The 21,120-nt window shown below is 39.4% G+C and overlaps 3 protein-coding genes across 5 annotated transcripts; 2 read left to right on the forward strand and 1 right to left on the reverse strand.

Moving 5' to 3' along the window:
• Positions 1-5,504: 5,504 nt before the first annotated feature.
• rwdd2b (RWD domain containing 2B) lies at positions 5,505-9,748 on the reverse strand. 2 transcript variants are annotated; one of them, XM_034112964.1, is made up of 5 exons: positions 9,555-9,748; positions 7,585-7,837; positions 7,425-7,492; positions 6,136-6,510; positions 5,505-6,036 (listed from the first exon to the last, which is right to left on the reverse strand). In XM_034112964.1, exons 2-5 carry the CDS (start codon positions 7,795-7,797, stop codon positions 5,784-5,786), a joined length of 909 nt encoding a protein of 302 aa, XP_033968855.1. In that variant the 5' UTR covers positions 7,798-7,837; positions 9,555-9,748; the 3' UTR covers positions 5,505-5,783. The 2 variants fall into 2 exon arrangements, with proteins under 2 accessions (XP_033968855.1, XP_033968854.1); XM_034112963.1 differs by having other exon boundaries at positions 7,585-7,829; positions 9,547-9,748.
• Positions 9,749-9,814: 66 nt separating this feature from the next.
• On the forward strand, positions 9,815-16,229 carry usp16 (ubiquitin specific peptidase 16). The gene is made up of 18 exons (XM_034113060.1): positions 9,815-10,083; positions 10,210-10,276; positions 10,380-10,585; positions 10,656-10,759; positions 10,846-10,958; positions 11,058-11,299; positions 11,381-11,476; positions 11,584-11,714; positions 11,802-11,889; positions 12,120-12,201; positions 12,323-12,414; positions 12,505-12,558; positions 12,651-12,818; positions 12,913-13,618; positions 13,811-13,905; positions 14,074-14,160; positions 14,276-14,423; positions 14,514-16,229. Exons 2-18 carry the CDS (start codon positions 10,216-10,218, stop codon positions 14,624-14,626), a joined length of 2,586 nt encoding a protein of 861 aa, XP_033968951.1. The 5' UTR covers positions 9,815-10,083; positions 10,210-10,215; the 3' UTR covers positions 14,627-16,229.
• On the forward strand, positions 15,121-20,637 carry LOC117468786 (transcription regulator protein BACH1-like). 2 transcript variants are annotated; one of them, XM_034113061.1, is made up of 5 exons: positions 15,121-15,226; positions 16,333-16,590; positions 17,363-18,520; positions 18,605-18,811; positions 19,441-20,637. In XM_034113061.1, exons 2-5 carry the CDS (start codon positions 16,351-16,353, stop codon positions 19,822-19,824), a joined length of 1,989 nt encoding a protein of 662 aa, XP_033968952.1. In that variant the 5' UTR covers positions 15,121-15,226; positions 16,333-16,350; the 3' UTR covers positions 19,825-20,637. The 2 variants fall into 2 exon arrangements, with proteins under 2 accessions (XP_033968952.1, XP_033968953.1); XM_034113062.1 differs by having other exon boundaries at positions 19,446-19,754.
• Positions 20,638-21,120: the final 483 nt, after the last annotated feature.

The following is a 21,120-nucleotide window of genomic DNA, read 5'->3' on the forward strand; positions in this document are numbered from 1 at the left end:
TTACATGTTTCATTTCAAACATGAAAACATGTTGGATGTCAACAACAGTGCGCCAAAACTATATAAGAAAATCTCTTCAGCATGGTTTAGAGCAGGGGTGTCCAAACTACGGCCCGGGGGCCATTTTGAATCGGCCCTCAGCTAATTCAAAAAGTATAATGAAATATGGCCCACACATTAAACTTGTGCTTGTCTTATATTGTACTTCTCAAGATATATTACACAATATTCATGTATTAAAAGCCCAATTTCAATTAAATTAATTAAATTAAAGTTGAAAACATTTTCTAACAAATCTAAGTTGATAAGAAAAAAGCCCAATAACTTATTTACATAGTAAGCTTGAAATATACGCTTCATATTTCCCCTTATCATAAGCAATCTGAGGCTTCTGTTGTTAGGAATGAGCTGCCAACAAAATAAAAAATGAAACCCTCTGGCAAGCTGTGATGTAGGCTGTTATTTTCTTAAAGCATATTCAAGTATAAAGCATAATTTACCTACATTTGATTGATTTTGTTAACTTATAACTTAACTTATGAGGCAATATACCTCACCTCTAGCGAGTGGCCCAGCCCTTTGCATGTTTTTCTGTATGTGGCCCTTGGAGAAAACTGTTTGGACACCCCTGGCTTAGAGGGAAGTGTTTAAAGGGAAGGAAATAAGCAGAAAACAAATCTCACTTCTTTAACCCTAATATAAATATAAATCTGTATTGAAGCACTTTGAAAAAATAAATCACACTAGCACATTGCAAGCATATCACGAAGAACTTCCCTTGATTTGTCGGGTTGTCGCTGTTAAAGATTGCATACAAAGAGGGGGGTGGACCAGTGGGATTGCTATGGCTTGAATACTTCCTGAGCAGCGTGCCAGTCATCACGATGCCAGTCAGTGTGATGGTGAGCCTCAGGGATTACTGCAGACAGACAGCTCAGTAAGACAACTGATTAAATAGTAGTGAGAAGAGAGAAAATGTTTAATTCAGCCATATTTAGTATTCATGGGATGGACAGCCATACAAGAGTTCACCTTGAGGGGTCATCAGGGGAGAAGGTCCAGAATCCCAAAGAGCTGCCAGGCCAAGTTTTCCCACAGCACTTTGAAACACAGCTGATTGTGTTTTTAATTGCTCTGATTATCAAGTTTACTTTGGCAGAATTGAAAATGGTAATGCAACACATAGCGAATTAAGAGACTGATATGCTCTGAAAGGGAGTTCTGCTGTGCAGCTCCTGTGAGATTGTGATAGATTTATCAGCAGACTTCAATGAAATAATGCTTTTCTCAAACGTTGGATCCACTGCTTTAAAATATTAAAGTTGTATGCATATGTGCATGCTTTTGGCATAACATAGAGTATGTTACAAAACTAAAGGGAAAGAGTGTGACCCTTTATTTCAAGCTTTACGCAGTTATATTTTATTTTAAATATAATTGACGGCTTATGTCACCACAATTACAATATCTGCTACGAATAACTTGTGGAGGAGTAGAGTGCAAATGTGCAACATCTAAAGACAGATGATTAATGCTTATCCAGGAGTCTCAACTGCCCATTGTTTGTCTTATTTGCAACAGGGTCAAAGAAGAATTATTATTGCTCACGTTGGCTACAAAACAATGTGGGATGAAGCCACAGCGGTGTGCAGAATTCTAAGCCTACGTTTCGGAAATTCAAATTCTCAAAACCTTCGGCTCAGTGTTTGCAGCTTCAAGTAATTCAAAACAATACTATTTATATTAGCTTGGCTCTGTGAAAGAGTGCCAGCTATGGAGACATGATGAAATCCCTCTGTTGAAATACCTCACCATGACGTTCAAAACTAATTCAATTATATGCATCACCAGTTCAATAGACCTACAGAATCGGGTTATTGTCTGAAATGATGAGAAAAGAAAATACCAGTAAATCCTTTGTGAATGAAGTTTAGTGTAAAAATTATTTCACAAAGAGTTGCCAAAATGGGCCTCAAGAACAAGCGTTATGATTTCTGCAGTCATTTACCAAGATGTTACTTTCTATGCATCAACCACAGAGCTTTTGGGTCTCCAAAGGTAGCCCTATATCATTAAGCCTTCATAAGCATAATACAAATATTTGATACATGATTTATATCAAACTTGAATGTAGTTTCAAGCAGATATATAAGTGTTTGTTATTAAACACTTACATAGCTGCTTCCCCTACTGGGTTATACACCATGTATTCAATGTTTGTGCTTCGTCATACTAAATGAGGCAAAACCAATTAAAGTGTCACCAACATGTTGAAGGGTTAAGAATGGGAACACACAGAACAAAAGGTTCACAGCAAATTGGAAACTATTTTAGTTGTTATGTCTCATCCACATGTGCAGTTTTCCTTTATTGCTGCATGTAATTGTATAAGAACGAACTATACATCATACACTGCTCTAGAGGAGGAAACATCCCATAAATAGACATTATAATTGCTTATCATACTGTTTAGGCTGGCTCATTTAATCAAGGCAACATTTGTAGGTTTTGATCGATCGATCGACCATCTCATTGCATCAAACATGGGGTGAGTATACATCTGTGGAAAGTCAATAAGGGTGATGAGAACCAGGAGAAATGATGTCAGTGGGAAAACGTCTCAGTTGATTGATTCAGAAGCTGATGTCATTTTTCTCACTCTTTTCATGATTCTGCTCCTCAATGACACCAGAGCAATCCAACCAGTGATAAAAGTATACAATGGTATCACCAACAGTCTTAGCTATTTAAATACAAGGGTGTTTCCCACTTTCGTTTAATGTAAATATATTTATACGCCACAGAACAAATTAACAATGAAAGGCTGTGATGCAGCACCGCCTTGCATCCTTTGTCCCTGCAGCTTTGCGATTATGACGTTGGAGTCGCAGAGACCCCTGATCAGAGGAAACGAAAAGCACTCAAGAGATTTCCAGATACTCTGAGCTAAACCTTGATCTGCAGAGTGGTCTTGGCATACTTCCATTAAACTATCAATGAAACTACTATATACAGGGTCGTCTGTTAGTTGAAGGACTGTGAAAACTCCATTCCTTGGGCTCTGTACAGAAAGGAAATAATGACTTAGGTTAGAGTATCGACTCAGTGGAATGTATACAGAGTAACTCTTAGCCTTTTCAGGTCTCAATTTTACTATCTAGTCACATTTGTATGTTGTTCGCTGTGTGGAATAGAGTCCCTGCTTTCTTTCCCTTAAGGTTAATATTTTATTTCATAAATGTGCCAAATGTTTGCTATTGATTGCACTGTTTCAGATTCAGATCAATATATTGACATGAGGATACAATAAAGTCTACTCACTAATAAATATAAGACTATATGATTTACAAAAAACTTTAATTTACATTGAGACTGGGACAGAATAAACAAAAAACAGTCAATTGACTTTAAAGAACAATATGGTAATGTCAACTGTTACATAATTATACCTTTTTTTTTTATCTGACCTTTTTAAAATCTTTAAACTCATCTGTGCATGGAATAAAACGAATTAAACAGTGGGGAGTTAAAACAATTCTGTCTTTATTAAAATAACTTGAACAACTTATTTCTTACAAAAGGTTGCCCTTCTTACTCCATTGGTCATTGCTTTATCAAGGCTATTATAAAACGATGTAAATCATTACATTTAATCATGACGGTTGATATTTTAATGTAGAAAGGTGTACACTTGTTTCATGCCAGCTCATTTAATGAAATTCCGACTGATGTCCAGCTAATCTAAACTCTACTGACGAGACAAGAGATGCTCAGCAATATTATGGCAGAAATACTGCTTGATTAACAATGTGTTAATGCATTTGAAGTATCCATCAAATTATTTGATACATTTGTGTGTCAATTTGATTTGTTTTAAGCCTTTACTGCTGGTGTTTGACATTTCTTGTTTAATATTTTGATATTTTAGTCTTTGGAATGTTAAGTAGATGTTCTTTTTTCACAACCATACTAAAGTGACGGATGTGTCAGCAGAGAGAGACACCTTCTCTATGCTGAATGTGTTATTAACCAAGTTGAAATAAACACAACATAAATTGTGTTCATTTTATCAGGAGCTAGGACTGTTCAGTGAAGACCATAAAGTACACTTATGATAAGGTATGGTTTGACCGATTTTGTTTCGAGGGCTAACTGTAGAAATACTAATCCTGGGGGACAAGCTGGAGCTGTGGACTCACCTGGGAGTTCAGCTATCCTCGATAAACAAACAAACAGAAGCTCTGATGAATCTTCTGAAGAAGTCTGTGCGAGTGGAAGTGAGAGGGCAAAGCAAAACTGTAACATCAGAAGGAGCAGGACTACTGACCAGCATTTCTCAGGAGAAAAAGAGGCCTGGGACTGAAATTAGAATGACCAACCCATCCTCATGGCCAAACACTGGATCTGGTATCTATTCATCAGTTACAAACTATTGAATAACACTTTTAAAAAGCTGAGTAATTATAAGAAATATGCACAAATGAGATGTTGTGAAAGTCCACAGTCCTTTTGCATTATACAATACATATTCATACTTTTAAAATAATCATTATTGTTCTATTGCATCATTTGAGATAAAAACTGGTCTTTTGGGATCCAGATTGTTTATTGTTTAAGGTTTACATATGTTAACATCCATAAACTACAGGTAACATCTAAAGCCATGTTTCCCAACTTTGATAATATAATGCTGCCATCTGCTGGGCATTGTAGACCCAGCATGTTTGAAAATAAGTTAAATCCAGTGCCTTTAACTACTGAACTAGCAGTCCAATCTGGATTTCCTGATATCATGCAACTCCATGTTGAGCTGAACTGCACCAGGTCATCTAAGAGTGATCTGGTACGACAGCCCGGATAACAAAAAGGCATAACTAAATAGGAAAACGGATTTTCACATGTCATCTGTTAATTTTTAACAAAGCCTGAACTCTGAAATGTTCCCTTAGGGTTCAAACTCCTATGAGTTACAAGTCTTCTGATAATGGATACGTGTATGTAGAAGGTATGAACTGATGATGGACTTTAAAAGAACAGTACACGAGTGCTTCCTGTCAGGAGATAAACTCACCTAAAAGTAACCTGTAAATTATGATAATCTTCCATTGAATCGCACAAGAACAAAATTCACATCAATGTTTATCTTGGTCAGGGAGCTCAAAATTACATTCATGTTTAATAACCATGCCTTTTAATTACTGGAGTGTAATCCATTATTATGCACTATTTATCTAAGAACGAATCATTTAAAGACAATTGGAGAGAGATTTTCCACGGTTATTTTATCTATAATTCATAGGAGTAAAATCAACAGATTTCATAAGCAGATATCTAGCATATTGTTGACTATGTTGTCCAATTATTAATGTGGTATCTAGACCTGCAAATCCTATAATAGCCTGGCAGTAATACACAGTGGTACCTTTTGAGAAAAGAAACACCCAGGGCAAGGTGTGATCTTTGCATGGTGTATTAAAATTGCAAATATATCTTGGGTCCTCGAGTAAACTTTCAGATAAACATCTTTTTATTGCTTCTTTTTGAAAAACATGCCTAACAGCTTAAAGTAAGTTTTAGTTTCTCAACATTGCAGAAATGTTGTTCAAATCAGTTTTTTCAGGCACATGTGACCACATGCTCAGTCCCTGTGTGTGCTTATTGTACTGTATGTGAAACAGTTATGAATCCTTTTTACATTTTTAGTAAATACACATTTCAAAAGAAGTGACTTTCGGCAGGCACTTGTCAAATTCTTAGGAATGTTCGTTCTTTGGGTCCAGCAATCACCTCCCTTCAATGCCAAAATACATCTGAAATATTTCACAACAGCCTTTCTCATTTAAGAACTGGTAGAGCTGCCCAAGGTCCATGTGATTACCTCTGTTCCCATGGGGGTCAAACATTGCCTCTTCAAAGCCTGTGAATTTGCGCCGGGAGTCTATACTTTCTACAGTCCTGTTGTCCCCGCACTGACCATCAAGGGGAAAATCCTCTCTGTGTCGAATCATGATCTTCTTCCATGTCAGAACCTTCACTCTGTGAAATGGGAAAAAGTTTGGAAAATCAATAAACCTTGGACCTCAGCAGGCATCTGGCTGTGACATCAGCAGCTAAAAATAACAGTATTCATGATACCTGGACCAGAACTCCTCGCAGGCAGAATGAAGACCTTCCACACACACAATACCAGGTTTCCCAGGCATGCTAAATCCTGACAGGCCCAGCTCCTTGGACCACTCCAAGATGTTCTTCCTCTTCGTCTTGTTGTAGATGTGATGACTGTAAATCCACAGACGGCTGAACGTCTCCTGTGGCCGTGGAGAGGAAGACTCTTTCTTAGGAGTCGGTGCTGCTGATAAGCTCTTGTTAATGAAAAGCTGCAGGTTGTCTTTCACCCATTCCACAGCGGAGAGCACACACACTTCCCCCAGGCAGTTTTCCATGAGATACGCATTGAGATCTGTGTGGAGCTGCGTCTGCTGGGTCCTGCTGAGATCTGCACACCTAGAGCTAGAATAAAACATGCTGTGAGAAGGATTCAAAGAACATTCAATGCCACATAGAGCTGGAAGTTTCCTACCTTGGGAGCAAAAATGACTAAAGGAAATCTTGAAGAAGCGAAGATTTGCCCTACAACATAGCACAAAATAACATACCTTTAGGAGTTTGATTTACAAACAAATACGAATGACCATTCCCACATATTTTCAAATATTTTTTGTTAGTTAGTTGAAGTCAACTAAAAAGATGTGTTTACTGCCTATTGCAGTATATTTCACTGTGATGTACATATGTATAACCTGTTCTCTATAATGATTCAAAAATATTAAGAATATTAGATTTGACAAATTGTGTCACTGGCCTTTGTTGTTTTACTGGCCACCTAAACAGGCACAGGAGGATAAACCACATTTCCCACATAAGCTGTGATGCCCACCATTAACCAATAGAGATTGATGCGTGTTATACTACCTCTTTAGCAGCTTGTATTAAGATGTTGTCAAATTAGACAATATGAATTAATGTTACTGGTCAAAATAAAGTGAAATCTATAAAGTGAACACATACAGCGCACAGCTAAATGCAGATTTCTTAGGCTCGAATAAAGCCATACCAGGAGAAAAAGAACCCCTTGTTTTTCTGACACAGTCACATAACCCTTTCCTTTGTGTTGTTAGTCTGTTGCCAATCTATGTCATTTTTCATCATTTCATTTTCACATTAGACCACATTTATAAACTCTTGTCCTTTGATTTGTTTCTTGGCTCTTGAACATAGTTTGTTGTTGTTTTACAATATTATGTTTCCCTTACTAGCAATTGCATGCACATTTGAAAAGTGTTATAAACAAAGACAATTTGTGATTTTGTTTATGAAAACTCCATCACCCTACCATATAATAAAAGTGGATAGTATTGGCTTACCGGAGTGTTATTTCTGGTAACACACTGGGATATTCGGATGGATAAGTACAGGATAGAATTACATCAGTCTAAGTGGATCAAAATGAGAAAATAATAATGTTTTAAGCACATATTCAAATCACTAAGACATACTATGACAGACAGCCGGTTGTTTTGTTACCCTCTCCATGCTTGCAGTGTCCAGCTTCTGTTTGATGAGAAAGTGGGGTCTGGAGGGAGGGGGGCAGTCTGTTGAAGCTGAACCCTCCACATAGTCCCTGAGCTCGGCTAGTGCTAGCTGGTCTGTGATCTCCAGCTCCTCCCGGGTGGGAAACATGCTGGTCAGCAGCTCGATCTCTGCCAGCTGAGACTCAGCCCACTCCAAGTAAGACATACTGATAAAGGCAAGCTACCGCGTCGATCTTCACTACTGTCAGTGGCGGCCGGTCCATAGGGGCGCTAGGGGCGCCGCCCCACCTCTTCCCATATTGAAAAAAATAAAAATAAATAATAATTAAAATTAAAATAAAAAAAAAAAAATATGTTTAAAAAAATATATATGTTTTTATTTTTATTTTTAATGAACAAGGTAAATATTATATAATTGGTATCAGTAAAATGTATAATCTACAATAAAATCTCGTTTAAAATTGTGTTACGATGTCTAAAGTTACTGATAAATCACATGTTTCCTGCCTGGCCTTGCCCATGCACCTTCTCTCGTCTGGGCGCTAAGAGAGGAGCCTTCAACCAGTGCAGCAGCAGCCACCAGCAGCTGACTGTTGCTATCTGTAACGTGTAAACTATGCCGCGAAAATATAATTTCAGCCAATCAGCGTCGTCAAAGATGACGGTCACCGGGCGCCAATGTCAGCGCCCAGTGCAGTCTGTGAGTAGTTTGGACAGTGACTCGTATCCGGTTGACGCAGTAGTTGATGAGGATGGCTTCGTGTGCAGGTGGAGTCTCCGGACCTCGGTCCGCGCCTAATTCTGTTCAAGAGCTAATCTCCAATCCTTTCGAAAGGAGAAGTTTGGCAGATAAATTGTTGCTTAAAGACCTTGCACCGGACCAACCCGATTTGAATATATCGCAGCAATCTCGTGAAAAAGACAACATTTATACACGAGGCTTCACAAGTAGCTGGTACACAAGAAAGGCTTGGCTAGCTGGATGCAAACAGGTAAATGCTGTCTTTTGTTTCCCATGCTTGGATATCACTTTATATGTAGAGAGGAGGTTTCCCATGGTTGTTAGAAGTTTATTAATAAGTGGGCATTTATCACAGAAGTGATTGTTCTGTCTCCACGTTTGTTGCATTGTCTGTGATGTATTTTCCAACGGTTATAGCTCCTGTTCTGTCCCAGCAACACTACACGGTTTGCAGCTCCACCACATTTTTGGTTTATCTTCGGTGTCGCTTAAAATCTGCTTCCCATCGGACTAAAACCTCCACGTAATCTGAAGACAGATACTTGAAGTTATTTAAACCTTTTGCAAACTTTATGTTCTTTCTTGCTCTAGCCTTGCCAGTTACATTGTACATAACACATATATTATCATTATGCTAACTGGTTGTTCGTGTTAGACGATGTAACTTTTTCATTTCTGAGTTATTGCTATATGTAAATAAGCCTGTTTGTAAATAATCCTCAGAGAAACAAAGAAAAAACACAATTTATGACATTTTGTGCTGTGGTTATTTTTTTTAAATTGCATTTATTCACAGTTCAGTTTGAAATGCTGTAGTGACTTGTATTGAACCACTTAAATATTTATAATTAATGCTACTGAAAAGATGCTATTAATTTTATATCTCACATGCAGTTCACTGTAAAGCTACTTGGTGAAGGTGTTTTAAGAAAGAAAAAAACAGACCAGTTCTGAGAACACAAATTCCTGGTAAAGTAGTAGATGTTCAGGTTGATAAATAATATTTTCCACACTGAAGATTATGGAGGTATTGATCAGTCTTCTCATATTTTTAAGCCTCGATTTCTCCTTTCCCCCCCCCTCTAACATCACCAGAAGTCATCATTTAAGGGGTCATTTCTCGAAAAAAAATTCCGGGGGGAAACCCTCCGGGTAGGTCACTTACGGTACGTCAAGAGCCCCACCAAAAAAAAAGACCACCGGCCGCCACTGACTACTGTTATACATAAACAATCACTGTATAATAACAGCTCTCTGTCCCAGCATTAAAATATAGTTTGCTGTGTGTCCTGTCAAGCGTTGAACATCAATACAACATATGTCAGCTGTATAGGAGTTGAATAAGCTAGTTACACACTGTACAACTTCAGTAATGCATGTGCTGGTGCTGTGGCCAGAGTGTCTGTACCGCTAGTGCATGAGCGCCGGTAGTTGTTTTACGTCGGACTTTTTAAAGCGACGCACACAGGAAACACACGTAACGAGCAGCCGAACAGCGGTATTATCACATTTTTTAGTCCCGTTGTCTGCATGTGTCAGCTGGCATTTTCTGCCAAATCAGCGGAGCATTTTTTTCGCATTTTTTAAACTTTATAACATTAGACCCCTTTATTTTCAAACCGTAGACTTCCATCGTACGGCTGTCATTAGTAAACCAAACGTAGCCTACTCTGTCCGGATGAGATATTTAACCCACACAAAGTAAACGAAACTGAAAACCGAAGGTTTTCATTAGGCTCTTTTGTGACAGTAAGTTGGCTGGAACCTAATTACTGACCCTGGTCATTTATATAAATGTAACATTGTTTGCTTCTGGCTGTGGATACACTGGCTGACAGCTGGGTCTGATTTCCATTCATTTCTTATTGTGCTTAGGTGAAAATGGGAAAGAAAAGGGGGAAGGACAAAAGCTCCAGAGAGGAAGATGACTTTGAGATTACAGGTAAATAATATCATCATCATGACATAAATGTAATGTAACATATGATAACCTGCAGGAGGCTGGGGGTAACCTTCCCACATTGTGTGTGTTTGTATCTTAATAGTTCCATCCTGTAGGCACATTAAGAAGGGATCAGACCAAACTCTTCTAAAGAAACTCTCTGGGAGTGGTGATTGGACAAGTTGCCAGGATTGTAAGCCTGAAGAAAATGAAGAAAACAAAGAAAACATCAGCACCACTGTGCCACCGGAATCTGAAGAGGAAAAAGAGATGGAACCCATGTGGATGTGCTTGAAATGTGGCCATAGAGTGAGTTTAACATTTAACTTGTGAAAGTGTATGAAGTGACTTTTTGCTAAAGATGCCTACTTTCTAACAGGGATGTGGACGGAACTCTGAAAATCAGCATGCCATCAAACATTATGAGACTCCTCGTTCCGAACCACATTGTCTGGTGATCAGTTTGGACAACTGGAGTGTGTGGTGAGTATTTTGCAGTGGTGCTGTCAAAAGAAAAAAGTATGTAATAAAACTTACTTTTTATATATCATGTGTTGCCAAACTTGCAGGTGTTACATATGTGATGATGAAGTCCAGTACTCCAGAACGGGACATTTGGCTCAGCTGTTGACCAACTTAAAAAAGCAAACCTCTGCAGATCCCATAAAGAGACCACAGAAGAGTAGGTCCCGTTGGAAAATTGAACATTTTTATGGACAAACTGTATTATTGGAATTACATTTGTATAACAATTTCCACCATGCCTTGATTGGTTATTTAGGAGTGAAGGAAGAAGCCTGCTTGTTGGAAGTTGAACAGAAGACAGAGACTGTAAAAGCAGAGGAAAAAGAGGACAAAGAGAACGAAGACAACAAAGAGAACAAGGACCACCCAAAGAAAAACGCCAAGAAAGAGAGTGTTGTGAAATCACAAAAGTCTGGCACATCTGAAGACATTGGTGGTATTTCAGTAAGAGGGCTGAGCAACCTTGGAAACACATGTTTCTTTAATTCAGTTATTCAGGTATGATTCACTTTATAGCAGTTAAAATGGGGTAGTCATAAATGCTATGTCATATTTAACTGCTGTGATCTTCTTTTCCAGAATCTTTCTCAAACACATCTCTTAAGACAGACTCTCAACAAAATGACGGAAGAGAAAATAGAACTTAACATCCAACCTGTTGCGTCCTCTGATCTGGTATGTAGCCATCATTCTTTAAATGTTTTACTATAAATATGGTCAATTTTTTCCTCTATAATATACAAGGTTTTTTACTTAACTACTTGTTTTAAATGTGATTGCAGGAGCCTCTCGTATTGCATTTAGATCGGCCCGGACCCCTGACTATGGCTATGTGTCAACTACTCAATGAGATCCAGGAATCCAAGAAGGGTGTGGTAACACCGCGGGAGTTGTTCTCACAAGTTTGTAAAAAGTAAGTGCGGCTAGCTTGTTTGCTTAAAATGTACTTACTAGCATCACGGCATTAATTGTTGTTCATTATCTCGTCTTCTCTATGCAGGGCTGCCAGGTTCAAAGGTTTTCAGCAGCAAGACAGCCAGGAGCTGCTGCGCTACCTTCTGGATGGGATGCGAGCTGAGGAGACCAAAGTATGTATTCAGTTTTATAAATTTCTCGCTTTATCAATAAATCAATTAAAATACATTATAAATCCCAAGGGGGACTTAGGTTTCGTGACAGTTGCACCATATTAGAATACAATAAATAAATAAATATTGATAAAAACATAGGTTGAAGTAAAAATAAACCCTACAAGCACTACTCACTGTTGATCATAAGGTCATTGTTATCGTTTTAAAGTTTGTGTTTTTCCCTGCAGAGAGTGAGCACAGGGATCATGGAGGCATTGAAAGGATCTAAAAAAAGTACAGATGGAGAGCAGCTGAAAACACTAGTTAAAGGTAAGTAACTGGGCTTTAAATTAAATGTGAGCAAACAATACTTTTTTGCATCCTACATTAATATACAATCTTAGTCCACCTATGGTTAGATGTAGTCCGTTGACATTTTTTTTAATTTCAGAGTACGAGAAAAACGGATTTCCAAAAAACGTTGTCGACCACGTTTTTGGTGGGGAAACGACCAGCACTATAATGTGTCAGCAATGCAAAACGGTATGCATTATGGATTTGTTTTAAACTGACAGATAACCTGTTGGTGTCATGTCAATGTCAAGCTTAATGGCTACTACTTTGCACTTACAGGTGTCTGTAGTCACAGAGATGTTTTTGGATCTTTCCCTTCCTGTCTCTGATGAGGTAAATCCCTTCAAATTCTTTCTTTAAAGGTTTTGCAATTATTTGTTCGTTTTTATATATGTGTGTTACTCTCTTGTTGCTAATTCTTACAGGCATACAGGAAGAAGAAACAGAAAAAAGAAGTTCAGAGCACCAGTGAATCGAGTCAGGATGGCAGAAACAGCCCTGCTTTGACTAACGGGAATGATGACATTCCCGAGGGGTCCGGCAGCAAGTACCAGCAGAAAAAAGCCAAGAAGCAGGCAAAGAAGCAGGCAAAGGTAACTCACTACATGTTTTTCCTTTTGCTTAATTCATCAGTGTGCAGAATAAATGAATAAATAGGCTGTAACGTTCCCTTATCTTGGCTTACAGCAACAGAAGAGGCAGACGAAGCTTGACGGCAGAGTCACTTTGGACTGTCTCTCATCTCCGAGCCAAACGGAGAGCGAACCGACTGATCCAGGTGCAGAGGACGGGGAAAACGCTGACAATGGAACAAATGAGGAAGCCACACTAATTGGAGAAACTCCTGCACAAATCAGCGTGTCTGAAGAGGACCAGAAAACCCTCGAAACGGATCAGGATGAGAAGAAAAAGGAAAAAGAAGAAGAAGAAGAGGATGATGATTTGGTGAATGAGTGTGACTCATCCGCTACGTCATCAGTAAGCAACCGCTTTACAGCCTTATCAGAGGAGCAACCCTCAGAGGAGCAACCCTCAGAGGACAGCGTCTTGGACAATGACAAAATATCTGACATGGATCAGGAAGTAGAACAGGACACAGAGCTAGTGAGCGAAATGGAGAAAGTAACCCTGGATGATGCCTTCATTGAAGATCCTCTTGCTGTGGATCAAAGCATGGAGAGTGAAGAAGAGGAAGCTAAAGAGTACACTGTAGTAAGTCAGGACCCAGATCTGGCTTTCCACACTCTGGCTACCAGGAAAGCACCTGAGAAACAGGAGTGTTCAGTCCAGTCGTGCCTTTTCCAGTTCACAGAAGTGGAAACTCTCACGCAGAACAACAGCCTGCTTTGTGTCACCTGCACCAAACGGCAGCCCAATAAAGAGAAAGCTGGAGGTATGTGTTATTCTGACCAATGTGTTGTTGTTTTTGTGCAGTCCATAACACAAATCAAGTAACTACAAACACAAAAAGCCAATTTAAATGTGTGTTGTTGGTCTTGTAGCTGATGTTTTTCTGCTCGACTCAGTTTTTCATTTGAGGGATCAGTGAAGTTCATCGTCTTGTACTTTATGCTTTTTTTTTAAGCATCCAAGAAAAATGTCTACACTGATGCCTTGAAGCAAATGCTTATCTCGTCTCCCCCACCGGTGCTTACCCTTCATTTGAAAAGATTTCAACAGGTAAGACAGTTGAATAAAATGTCAACATTGTACACCTTTTGCAATTATTATTCACACAGCGATGAACCAACTGTTTAAAGAGCAAGAGACGTTTGGTTTTTGATCCTTTTCTTTCTTTTGTCATTGAATGTGGATTTTGAACACAACTCTTTTGTTATTTTCCTCTAGAATGGATACAGTATTTGTAAGGTGAACAGACATGTCCAATTCCCCCTGATACTGGATCTAGCTCCCTTCTGTGCGGTTAAATGCAAGGTAAATATTGTGATTAGGAGCTTTTATTAAATATAGATATTCTTATAACCCTTTTAATAAGTGTGTTATTGTTCTTTAATAGTATGTGCACTAACAGAAAGTTGTTTCCTTACAGAACTTGACAGAGGGAGATAATCAGATTTTGTACAGTTTGTACGGCATCGTAGAGCACAGCGGGACAATGAGGTCAGGTCATTACACAGCGTATGTGAAAGCACGACCTGAGTGCCCTAAACTCTCATCCAATGGATGTACAGCTGAAGGTAGGTGTACTCGTTACAACCTATAGAATAAGTTGGTCCTAATGTTTTATGTATCTCCACTAACTCATCTCTTCCCTTCAAAACCTGCAGATTCAACCAGAGGATCCTGGTTCCATGTCAGCGACACAAGCGTTCAGCCTGTGAGCGAGAGCAAAGTGCAGGGTTGCCAAGCCTACCTCCTCTTCTATGAAAGAATCCTCTAATGAAACTGCGCTTCACTACTCAGGGAATCCAAACAAACCAACCGTCTGCTGCTGCTTCAGCTCCACAGTCCAAGGGATCTCAAAATGTTAACCAACTAGTTATGACTATGACATTAACTAGGCTGTGATGAGATGAAATTGAGTATACAGAATGGACATTTGAGAGTGTTGACATTTCAACACAGTCGTTTCACACAGTATTTCAAGTAACCAGGACCAGCTGTATGTTTCTCACACTTGTTTGAATGATGGCAAAGTGTGCAATGAAAGTCAACATGGACGTTTTACGGATTGTGGTTATGGATTTGTAAAACAGATTACAAGATAAACGAAAGTTGAGATAAATAATAACTTGTAAAACATATTTATGTTTATTTTTATCAATATCATCATAATGAAATGCTTTAAAATTGGAAAAGTTTTTCATGTCCTGTGTGCTGGCTTCCCGAGTCTTACACTGAGCATGCGCAGTAATTGCTTTACAGTATTTTTTCCTGGTCCCAGTAGTCACATGACGAGAGGGAAGCCTGGGTCCGGATGAGCAGAAACGTCTCTACTAAACATTTTTCTAATGCCAGTTTTATCAAGCTGACATGGCAGGTCAGTGAACCTTTGCCCTCTTACATTAATATTAAAACGTATCGTTACTGTTTGAGCATGCCTTTTATGTTTTTTAGCCAACAACAGGAAGATGTGTTCGCTCGGTACAGTAGTCAGAACATGGCTAACGGTCTTGGCCTAGCGTAAAGCCTCTCAGTTTGGATACAATTGTCGACCATTAACGTGACATTTGTATCTTATTAAACTCTTCCAGTTGTTAGTAACATTATGTTATCGTCGCAACTTCGGATACTTTTCTTTACGCCTCCACCAGGGAGAGTTGTGTAACTTGGCTAAACATGAGTCAGCATTTTTAACTTGCTACCCGAGTGAAAATGAAATCTATCCTGCCTGCAGTAATTTACAATTTACAAGTTAAATGACCGAGTTAACTGGTCATCTAACCTTTAGCTATCTGCATCAGCTGATGCATCATTAGATTTCTCTTTTACTGACTTCACACTGGAGCATGTAATAGCCTTAACACAGTAGGTCATATTTTCTGCTGCCTATAATAATAATAATGTCAATTCAAGTTTTTGTTGATAAGTGTTATTCAAACAATAAACAATACATTTGGTTTTACATATTAAAACAACCTCCCTTATTTTAGTAATGCTCAGACCAAACTTCTCAGATGGCTTATTTTATTGTTCCTCGAGGGGTCACCATCACCATGAAAATGAGCTTGGTGTTTTTAAATGATTGTGCAATGTTTCACCTCATGCTAGGGAACAATTATACTAGGGCTGCAATTATCACTTTAAAAAAAATACAATGTCATCCTATAAAATGCCAGTTAACTGTAAAAATGTCTATTTCAAATTCAAGGTGATGTCTTAAAATGTCTTGTTTCAACCTACCGGTCCAGATTCAAAAGCTATTTAGTCTACTATCATGTGTGGTAAAGAAAACCGGATGGTATTCACATTTGAGAAATGGGAACACATGCATTTTAGATTATAAACTGATTTTTAAACTAATAAAAAATGTTGAACATCAATTTGTGTTTGATCAATAATTAACTTATCACTGCAGCTAGACTTTTTGACAGTCTGTTGTGACCATGACTCTGTTGTCTCCTCCCTGCTCCCTCTGTCACACAGGCTGAGCTTGTTTGAACCATGTCGCTCCAAGCTTCTCGCATGTCAGTGTTCACCTTTCAGTCTGCAGTGCACAGCGCTAATGTTCTCCAGAGTCTGGATGAGCAGAGGCGGCGGGATGTCCTGTGTGATGTGACGGTGTTGGTTGAAAGCAGGAGTTTCCGGGCCCACTGCTCTGTCTTAGCTTCCTGCAGTGAATACTTTCAGAGCAGGGTTACAAATGTCACCAGACAGAACACCGTCATCTGCTTGCCTGATGAGGTTGGTGTTCAGCTGATTCATCCTTCAGTCGCTGAAGGATTTGGGGCAAAAGTTGACACTGATATTTTGTTTGTGCATGAATGTGTTGTAACTCGTCACCAATAATTGCCAATGCTGAATTCAGTTGCTCTATTCAGAATTCAAGTAAGGCAGGTTTGTACTTGAGTACAATTGTTATGTCACCAGTACATTATGTCCAAAGTTTGAATTAAGTCCTGGCCTAAGGCATCCTTGGAGGGAGTTTCTCTATGAATGGCCGACTTGTTAATTTGGTGAATTGCTAAACATTACATTGCACTAACCAAGCTGCAATGTCTTTGCCAGACCAGCCACTGAAACATTTCTGAACAAGACTAAGTTGTTATCACATGGACTGAAGCTTTTCTTCAAGATTTTCCATTAAAAATGCTGACACAGCAATATCAATTTTTTTCAGCATTGGTTGTGTATCATGACATTTGTTAATGTGCGGCCCTTTCAATACGATGAATGCCTGTGTACATTAAAAAGTATGTGACGACAATTTATATCAGACCCGTAAGCGATCAACTATTTTGAGCTTTCTTGATTTTAAGTGGCTTTTTTAACCACTGAGCTATATATTGTAGTACAGGCTATACTACATACAGCCATATAGATCTGCATAAAAACATCTCTTCATTAGCTGGTATATTTTCCAGAATAGTCTTTTCAAATGTTATTGTTGCTGTTTAGTTTGTGCTGTGAGTTTTATTGTACCTTAACACTTTTGTTTATTTCCTTTTCCCCACAGGTGACTGTTGAAGGGTTTGAACCTTTGCTTCAATTTGCCTACACATCTAAGCTGCCCTTCACGAAAGAAAACATTCATGCCATTCACCGCAGTGCTGAGATTCTAGGATTTAATGACTTGGAGTCCTCATGCTTTGATTTCCTCATCCCAAAGTTTACTGCAGGTAATAGAGCCTCTCCAGAGGTCAGGCAGAGGGCCTGTTGTCTGAATCGGGAACCCAGTGCCAGTTTTAGCCCCCGTGTAGAGAGCAGCCAACCAAAATCATTTGAGTCACACAGCTCACTGCCTTCAAGAGGTGATGAACAAACAGATTTCCCATCACAGTGTCCTCAGAGAGCACAGGGTCAGATGCACAGTGCGGAAGAACCCTTCTGTTTGGAGAATTGTGGGCCACAAATGGCCCCCTTATCTTTCTTAACAGAAAATGCTGTGTGCCCCATGTTGTCTTTGCCATGCCCAGCTGCCGACAAAGCAGATCACCCCACTCAGTTCTGCGAAAGAGACATTTTAGGGATGGGAGATGTGTGTAATCAAAGTGAGTTGAGTTTAGCAGACTGTGGCTTACCCTGTGAGCTGTCCGCCCCGGGGGAAGTGAGTCAGCCAGAACTCATTGAGCCAGCAGGTGATGTTAAGCAGAGTGTCGAGACGCTTGTTGCTGAAACCGACTGCAACCCCAGTTCCTGTCCACTTAACACATCAGGCGCGGAAGATTGCAGTGAGTTAATAGGGCAGAGTCAGGCTGGTTTTGTACAGAAAATAGAAGGTGATCTCTCAGACCCGGCAGTAACTGATTCAAACCACGAAGAGGGAATTGGGGAGAGGAGCAGCGTTGAGAGGGAGGTGGCTGAACATCTGGCTAAGGGGTTCTGGTCTGACATATGTCCATCTCAAGCTCAACCACTGCCCTTGGAAGCCATTGACCAAAACCATCTGTCAAAAGCATCAGACTTCCATTGGCTCAAGCAGCTGGACCTGAGCTCCAGTGTAGGAGACTGCCCCTTCCTCAGGGACTTTGGGACAGGTGATGACCCAGCCCCCCCCACCGACAGCCTGTCTCAGTCAGAGAAGAGCCCCTACATGTCCTCGCTCAACTCTGGGGACGACTCAGACCTGGACACAGACGGAGATACTGAGGCTAACAACAAACGAGCAGCAGAGGTCATTTTGATACACAGATTATTTGGTGATGGATAAAGATATTAATTTAAAAATAATCTAACTCCTTAACCCTGTGCTCTACAGATTCAGCTTCCATTCCCAGTGGAGCAGATCTCAGCGTTGAGTCGGAGTGCCTTCCAGCAGCTTCTAAGACAACATCAACTGACTCATGATCAGATGGAGTTTGTCCATGACGTCCGTCGACGAAGCAAAAACCGTGTGGCTGCTCAGCGCTGCCGAAAGAGGAAACTAGACGGCATACACCATCTAGAAATTGACGTAAAAAAATTAGTAAGTTGCCTTTTTATATGTCTGGTATTCTCAACAAGATATGATTACATTTTGTGTTTGTATAACCTTTGTCAACCTCTCGGGGTGACCAGTATAAACTACAGCAATGTTGATAGAAGTACAAGTCACAGCCTTTCACCTCTTGTCAATTTGACATAACAGAATAATAAACTTCTAATAAATATCAATAATCTGAGCATAAATACAATACTTAAATACTTAGATGACTGTCTCTCAATGCTACAACAAGTTATTTGGAAATGTACATAGGAGAAGATCAACATGGAAGCCTTTGCTGAACTGCTAACCCACATGGTTATTTAATAATGACAGATGAAAATGTGCACCTACTGACCAACTATCCACATAGTTTGAAAGTTCATTTAGATCAAGGTCTCCGAGGCGACACAAAAACATTTTATGAGTGAATGCAGCTTTCTCCTTTTTTCATAGATACAAAATGACTTTATTTATTTAGCAGCTACAAATAACAAATAATTTGCCAAGCTCCATAGAGTGACCCTTTCATTTTACAGAGTAATCGCCAGTTGTAAGCTTTGGTCCAAAAAATGCATGTTTTATTAGGATTTGAGGAAGTGAAATAATCTTAACTCTTGTTCTTTGTCCAGAAAAGTCAGAAAGAGCGACTGCTGCAGGAGCGTACTGAGCTGCAGCAGAACCTGGACGAGACGCGGCAGAGCCTGTGCGGGTTGTTTAAGATTGTCAGCCTGGAGTCTGGCTCTGATCAGGACCATCTGCAGCTTCTCACCAAGGTCTCTTTACCAGACGCCCCCGTCTCCTCCCCTAGCTATCTGGGGAAAGTAGAGGAGTACCAGATCCCTATCGAAATGGTAAGTTGTTCTTCAGAGTGTGACCCAAGCAAGCCGCCCGCAGGCTCTGAGCAAAGTGCTGCTCCAGATGCTGGCACTCAGACAGAGGAGGCCGGTTCTCCCCACAGCTGCCCTGCTCCCACTGCTCTGTATGTCTGTATGGACATCAACAACAGCTTATAATCGGACTTCTATTGTCATCTCTAATCATGCAGGATCATGGAGCAGGGGGTGGACTCTTGAGTATATACTGTAAGCCCCCTTTGCGATATATATGCTTTCATGTTTAATTCACTGAATGATGTTCTGCCTGATGTAGGTATTTAATGTGACATTCAGAGATGTCACTTTTATTTTTACTGTACTTCCATTATGCATTTCATTGTAGTTAGAAAATAATCATTTATAGTGATTTTAAAAGTGCAAACAAGGTTCAGGTTTTTCCTGAATGTTTCCATTCCTTAAAATGTTCCTGTTTTTCTCAGGGAAACTCATACCCTGACACTGTTTTGATGCTTCAAATATTTCTCATTGCACATCCATCTCATACATCTCATGAGTCATTATAATCTGAACACATTTTGTATTATTCTAGCATCATGCTGTTTCTCTGCAATATGTACAGCACTAACAGGTTGTTTCCTACAGTAAACTACAACAAGTTATTACAGCTAACACAAGTTCAGCATTATTTGAATATGCCAGTACATAGTTTGAATGAATAACGGTCAGCTTCCCCGATATTTGAGGAATAGTTCCTGTGACTTGGCAACTGTTACAGGGGAACATAGCAACTCATTGATGCAAAATGTGCCTTATGCAGTATTATAGTATGAATACAGAACGGCAATCTTTGTATATCTTTCTCTCAAGCACTGTTGCACATTAACCAAGAGCCCATATTGATGGCATTTTCTTATGCTAAGATCTGTATTCACGTTTTTTATTGAATGCTTCCATTGATTACAGATTTGAATAAACCACATTTTGTTACCATCCAGTGTTTTTCTTTAACCAGCAATAAGGAATATTTCACCTTCTATGGATGCACAGTACCACAGTTTGGCCAATAGATGGAAGCACAACTCAATTTAGCTCACCAGCTTATGTGACCATGAATTGACTACTAGAGCTATACAACAAAATGAATTGTTCCTTCTGAAATTCCTTCGCAAGATATTGAGCTTTTTTTGCAAGCTCAAAGCTTGATGTTGCAAAATGTATGGAAATGTTGGGCCACAATAAAAAATTAACCTTAAACGGCATGTAGTATCGCTCATGACAGTACATGTGAGCATTGGTTGAAATAATCAACAAAAAATACTGAAATTAAGAAAAAAAGTGTGGCTGGGGCTTTTAGTGAGGAAGAGCATGATGGTTTTTAACGACTTGCATTACTCAATTACAATACAGTCTTAAATTACACACAATTCCTGCTTATTGCACATAACGCTGCGGTTATATGAACATACAATAAGA

Source organism: Trematomus bernacchii, unplaced genomic scaffold (assembly GCF_902827165.1).
Source record: "Trematomus bernacchii unplaced genomic scaffold, fTreBer1.1, whole genome shotgun sequence".
NCBI classification, from domain to species: domain Eukaryota; kingdom Metazoa; phylum Chordata; class Actinopteri; order Perciformes; family Nototheniidae; genus Trematomus; species Trematomus bernacchii.

Bases quoted from the DNA above. Each gene is read 5' to 3' on its own strand.
- rwdd2b (XM_034112964.1), bottom strand. From the start codon at position 7,797: ATGTCTTACTTGGAGTGGGCTGAGTCTCAGCTGGCAGAGATCGAGCTG. The intron at 7,493-7,584 runs GTAACAAAACAA...TGATCCACTTAG, and splicing joins ACACTGCAAGCATGGAGAGG to ACTGATGTAATTCTATCCTG. The intron at 6,511-7,424 runs GTAAGCCAATAC...GTTTTATTCTAG, and splicing joins TTACCAGAAATAACACTCCG to CTCTAGGTGTGCAGATCTCA.
- usp16 (XM_034113060.1), top strand. From the start codon at position 10,216: ATGGGAAAGAAAAGGGGGAAGGACAAAAGCTCCAGAGAGGAAGATGAC. The intron at 10,277-10,379 runs GTAAATAATATC...GTATCTTAATAG, and splicing joins AGATGACTTTGAGATTACAG to TTCCATCCTGTAGGCACATT. The intron at 12,559-12,650 runs GTAAATCCCTTC...TAATTCTTACAG, and splicing joins CCCTTCCTGTCTCTGATGAG to GCATACAGGAAGAAGAAACA.
- LOC117468786 (XM_034113061.1), top strand. From the start codon at position 16,351: ATGTCGCTCCAAGCTTCTCGCATGTCAGTGTTCACCTTTCAGTCTGCA. The intron at 16,591-17,362 runs GTTGGTGTTCAG...TTTTCCCCACAG, and splicing joins TCATCTGCTTGCCTGATGAG to GTGACTGTTGAAGGGTTTGA. The intron at 18,521-18,604 runs GTCATTTTGATA...TGTGCTCTACAG, and splicing joins ACAACAAACGAGCAGCAGAG to ATTCAGCTTCCATTCCCAGT.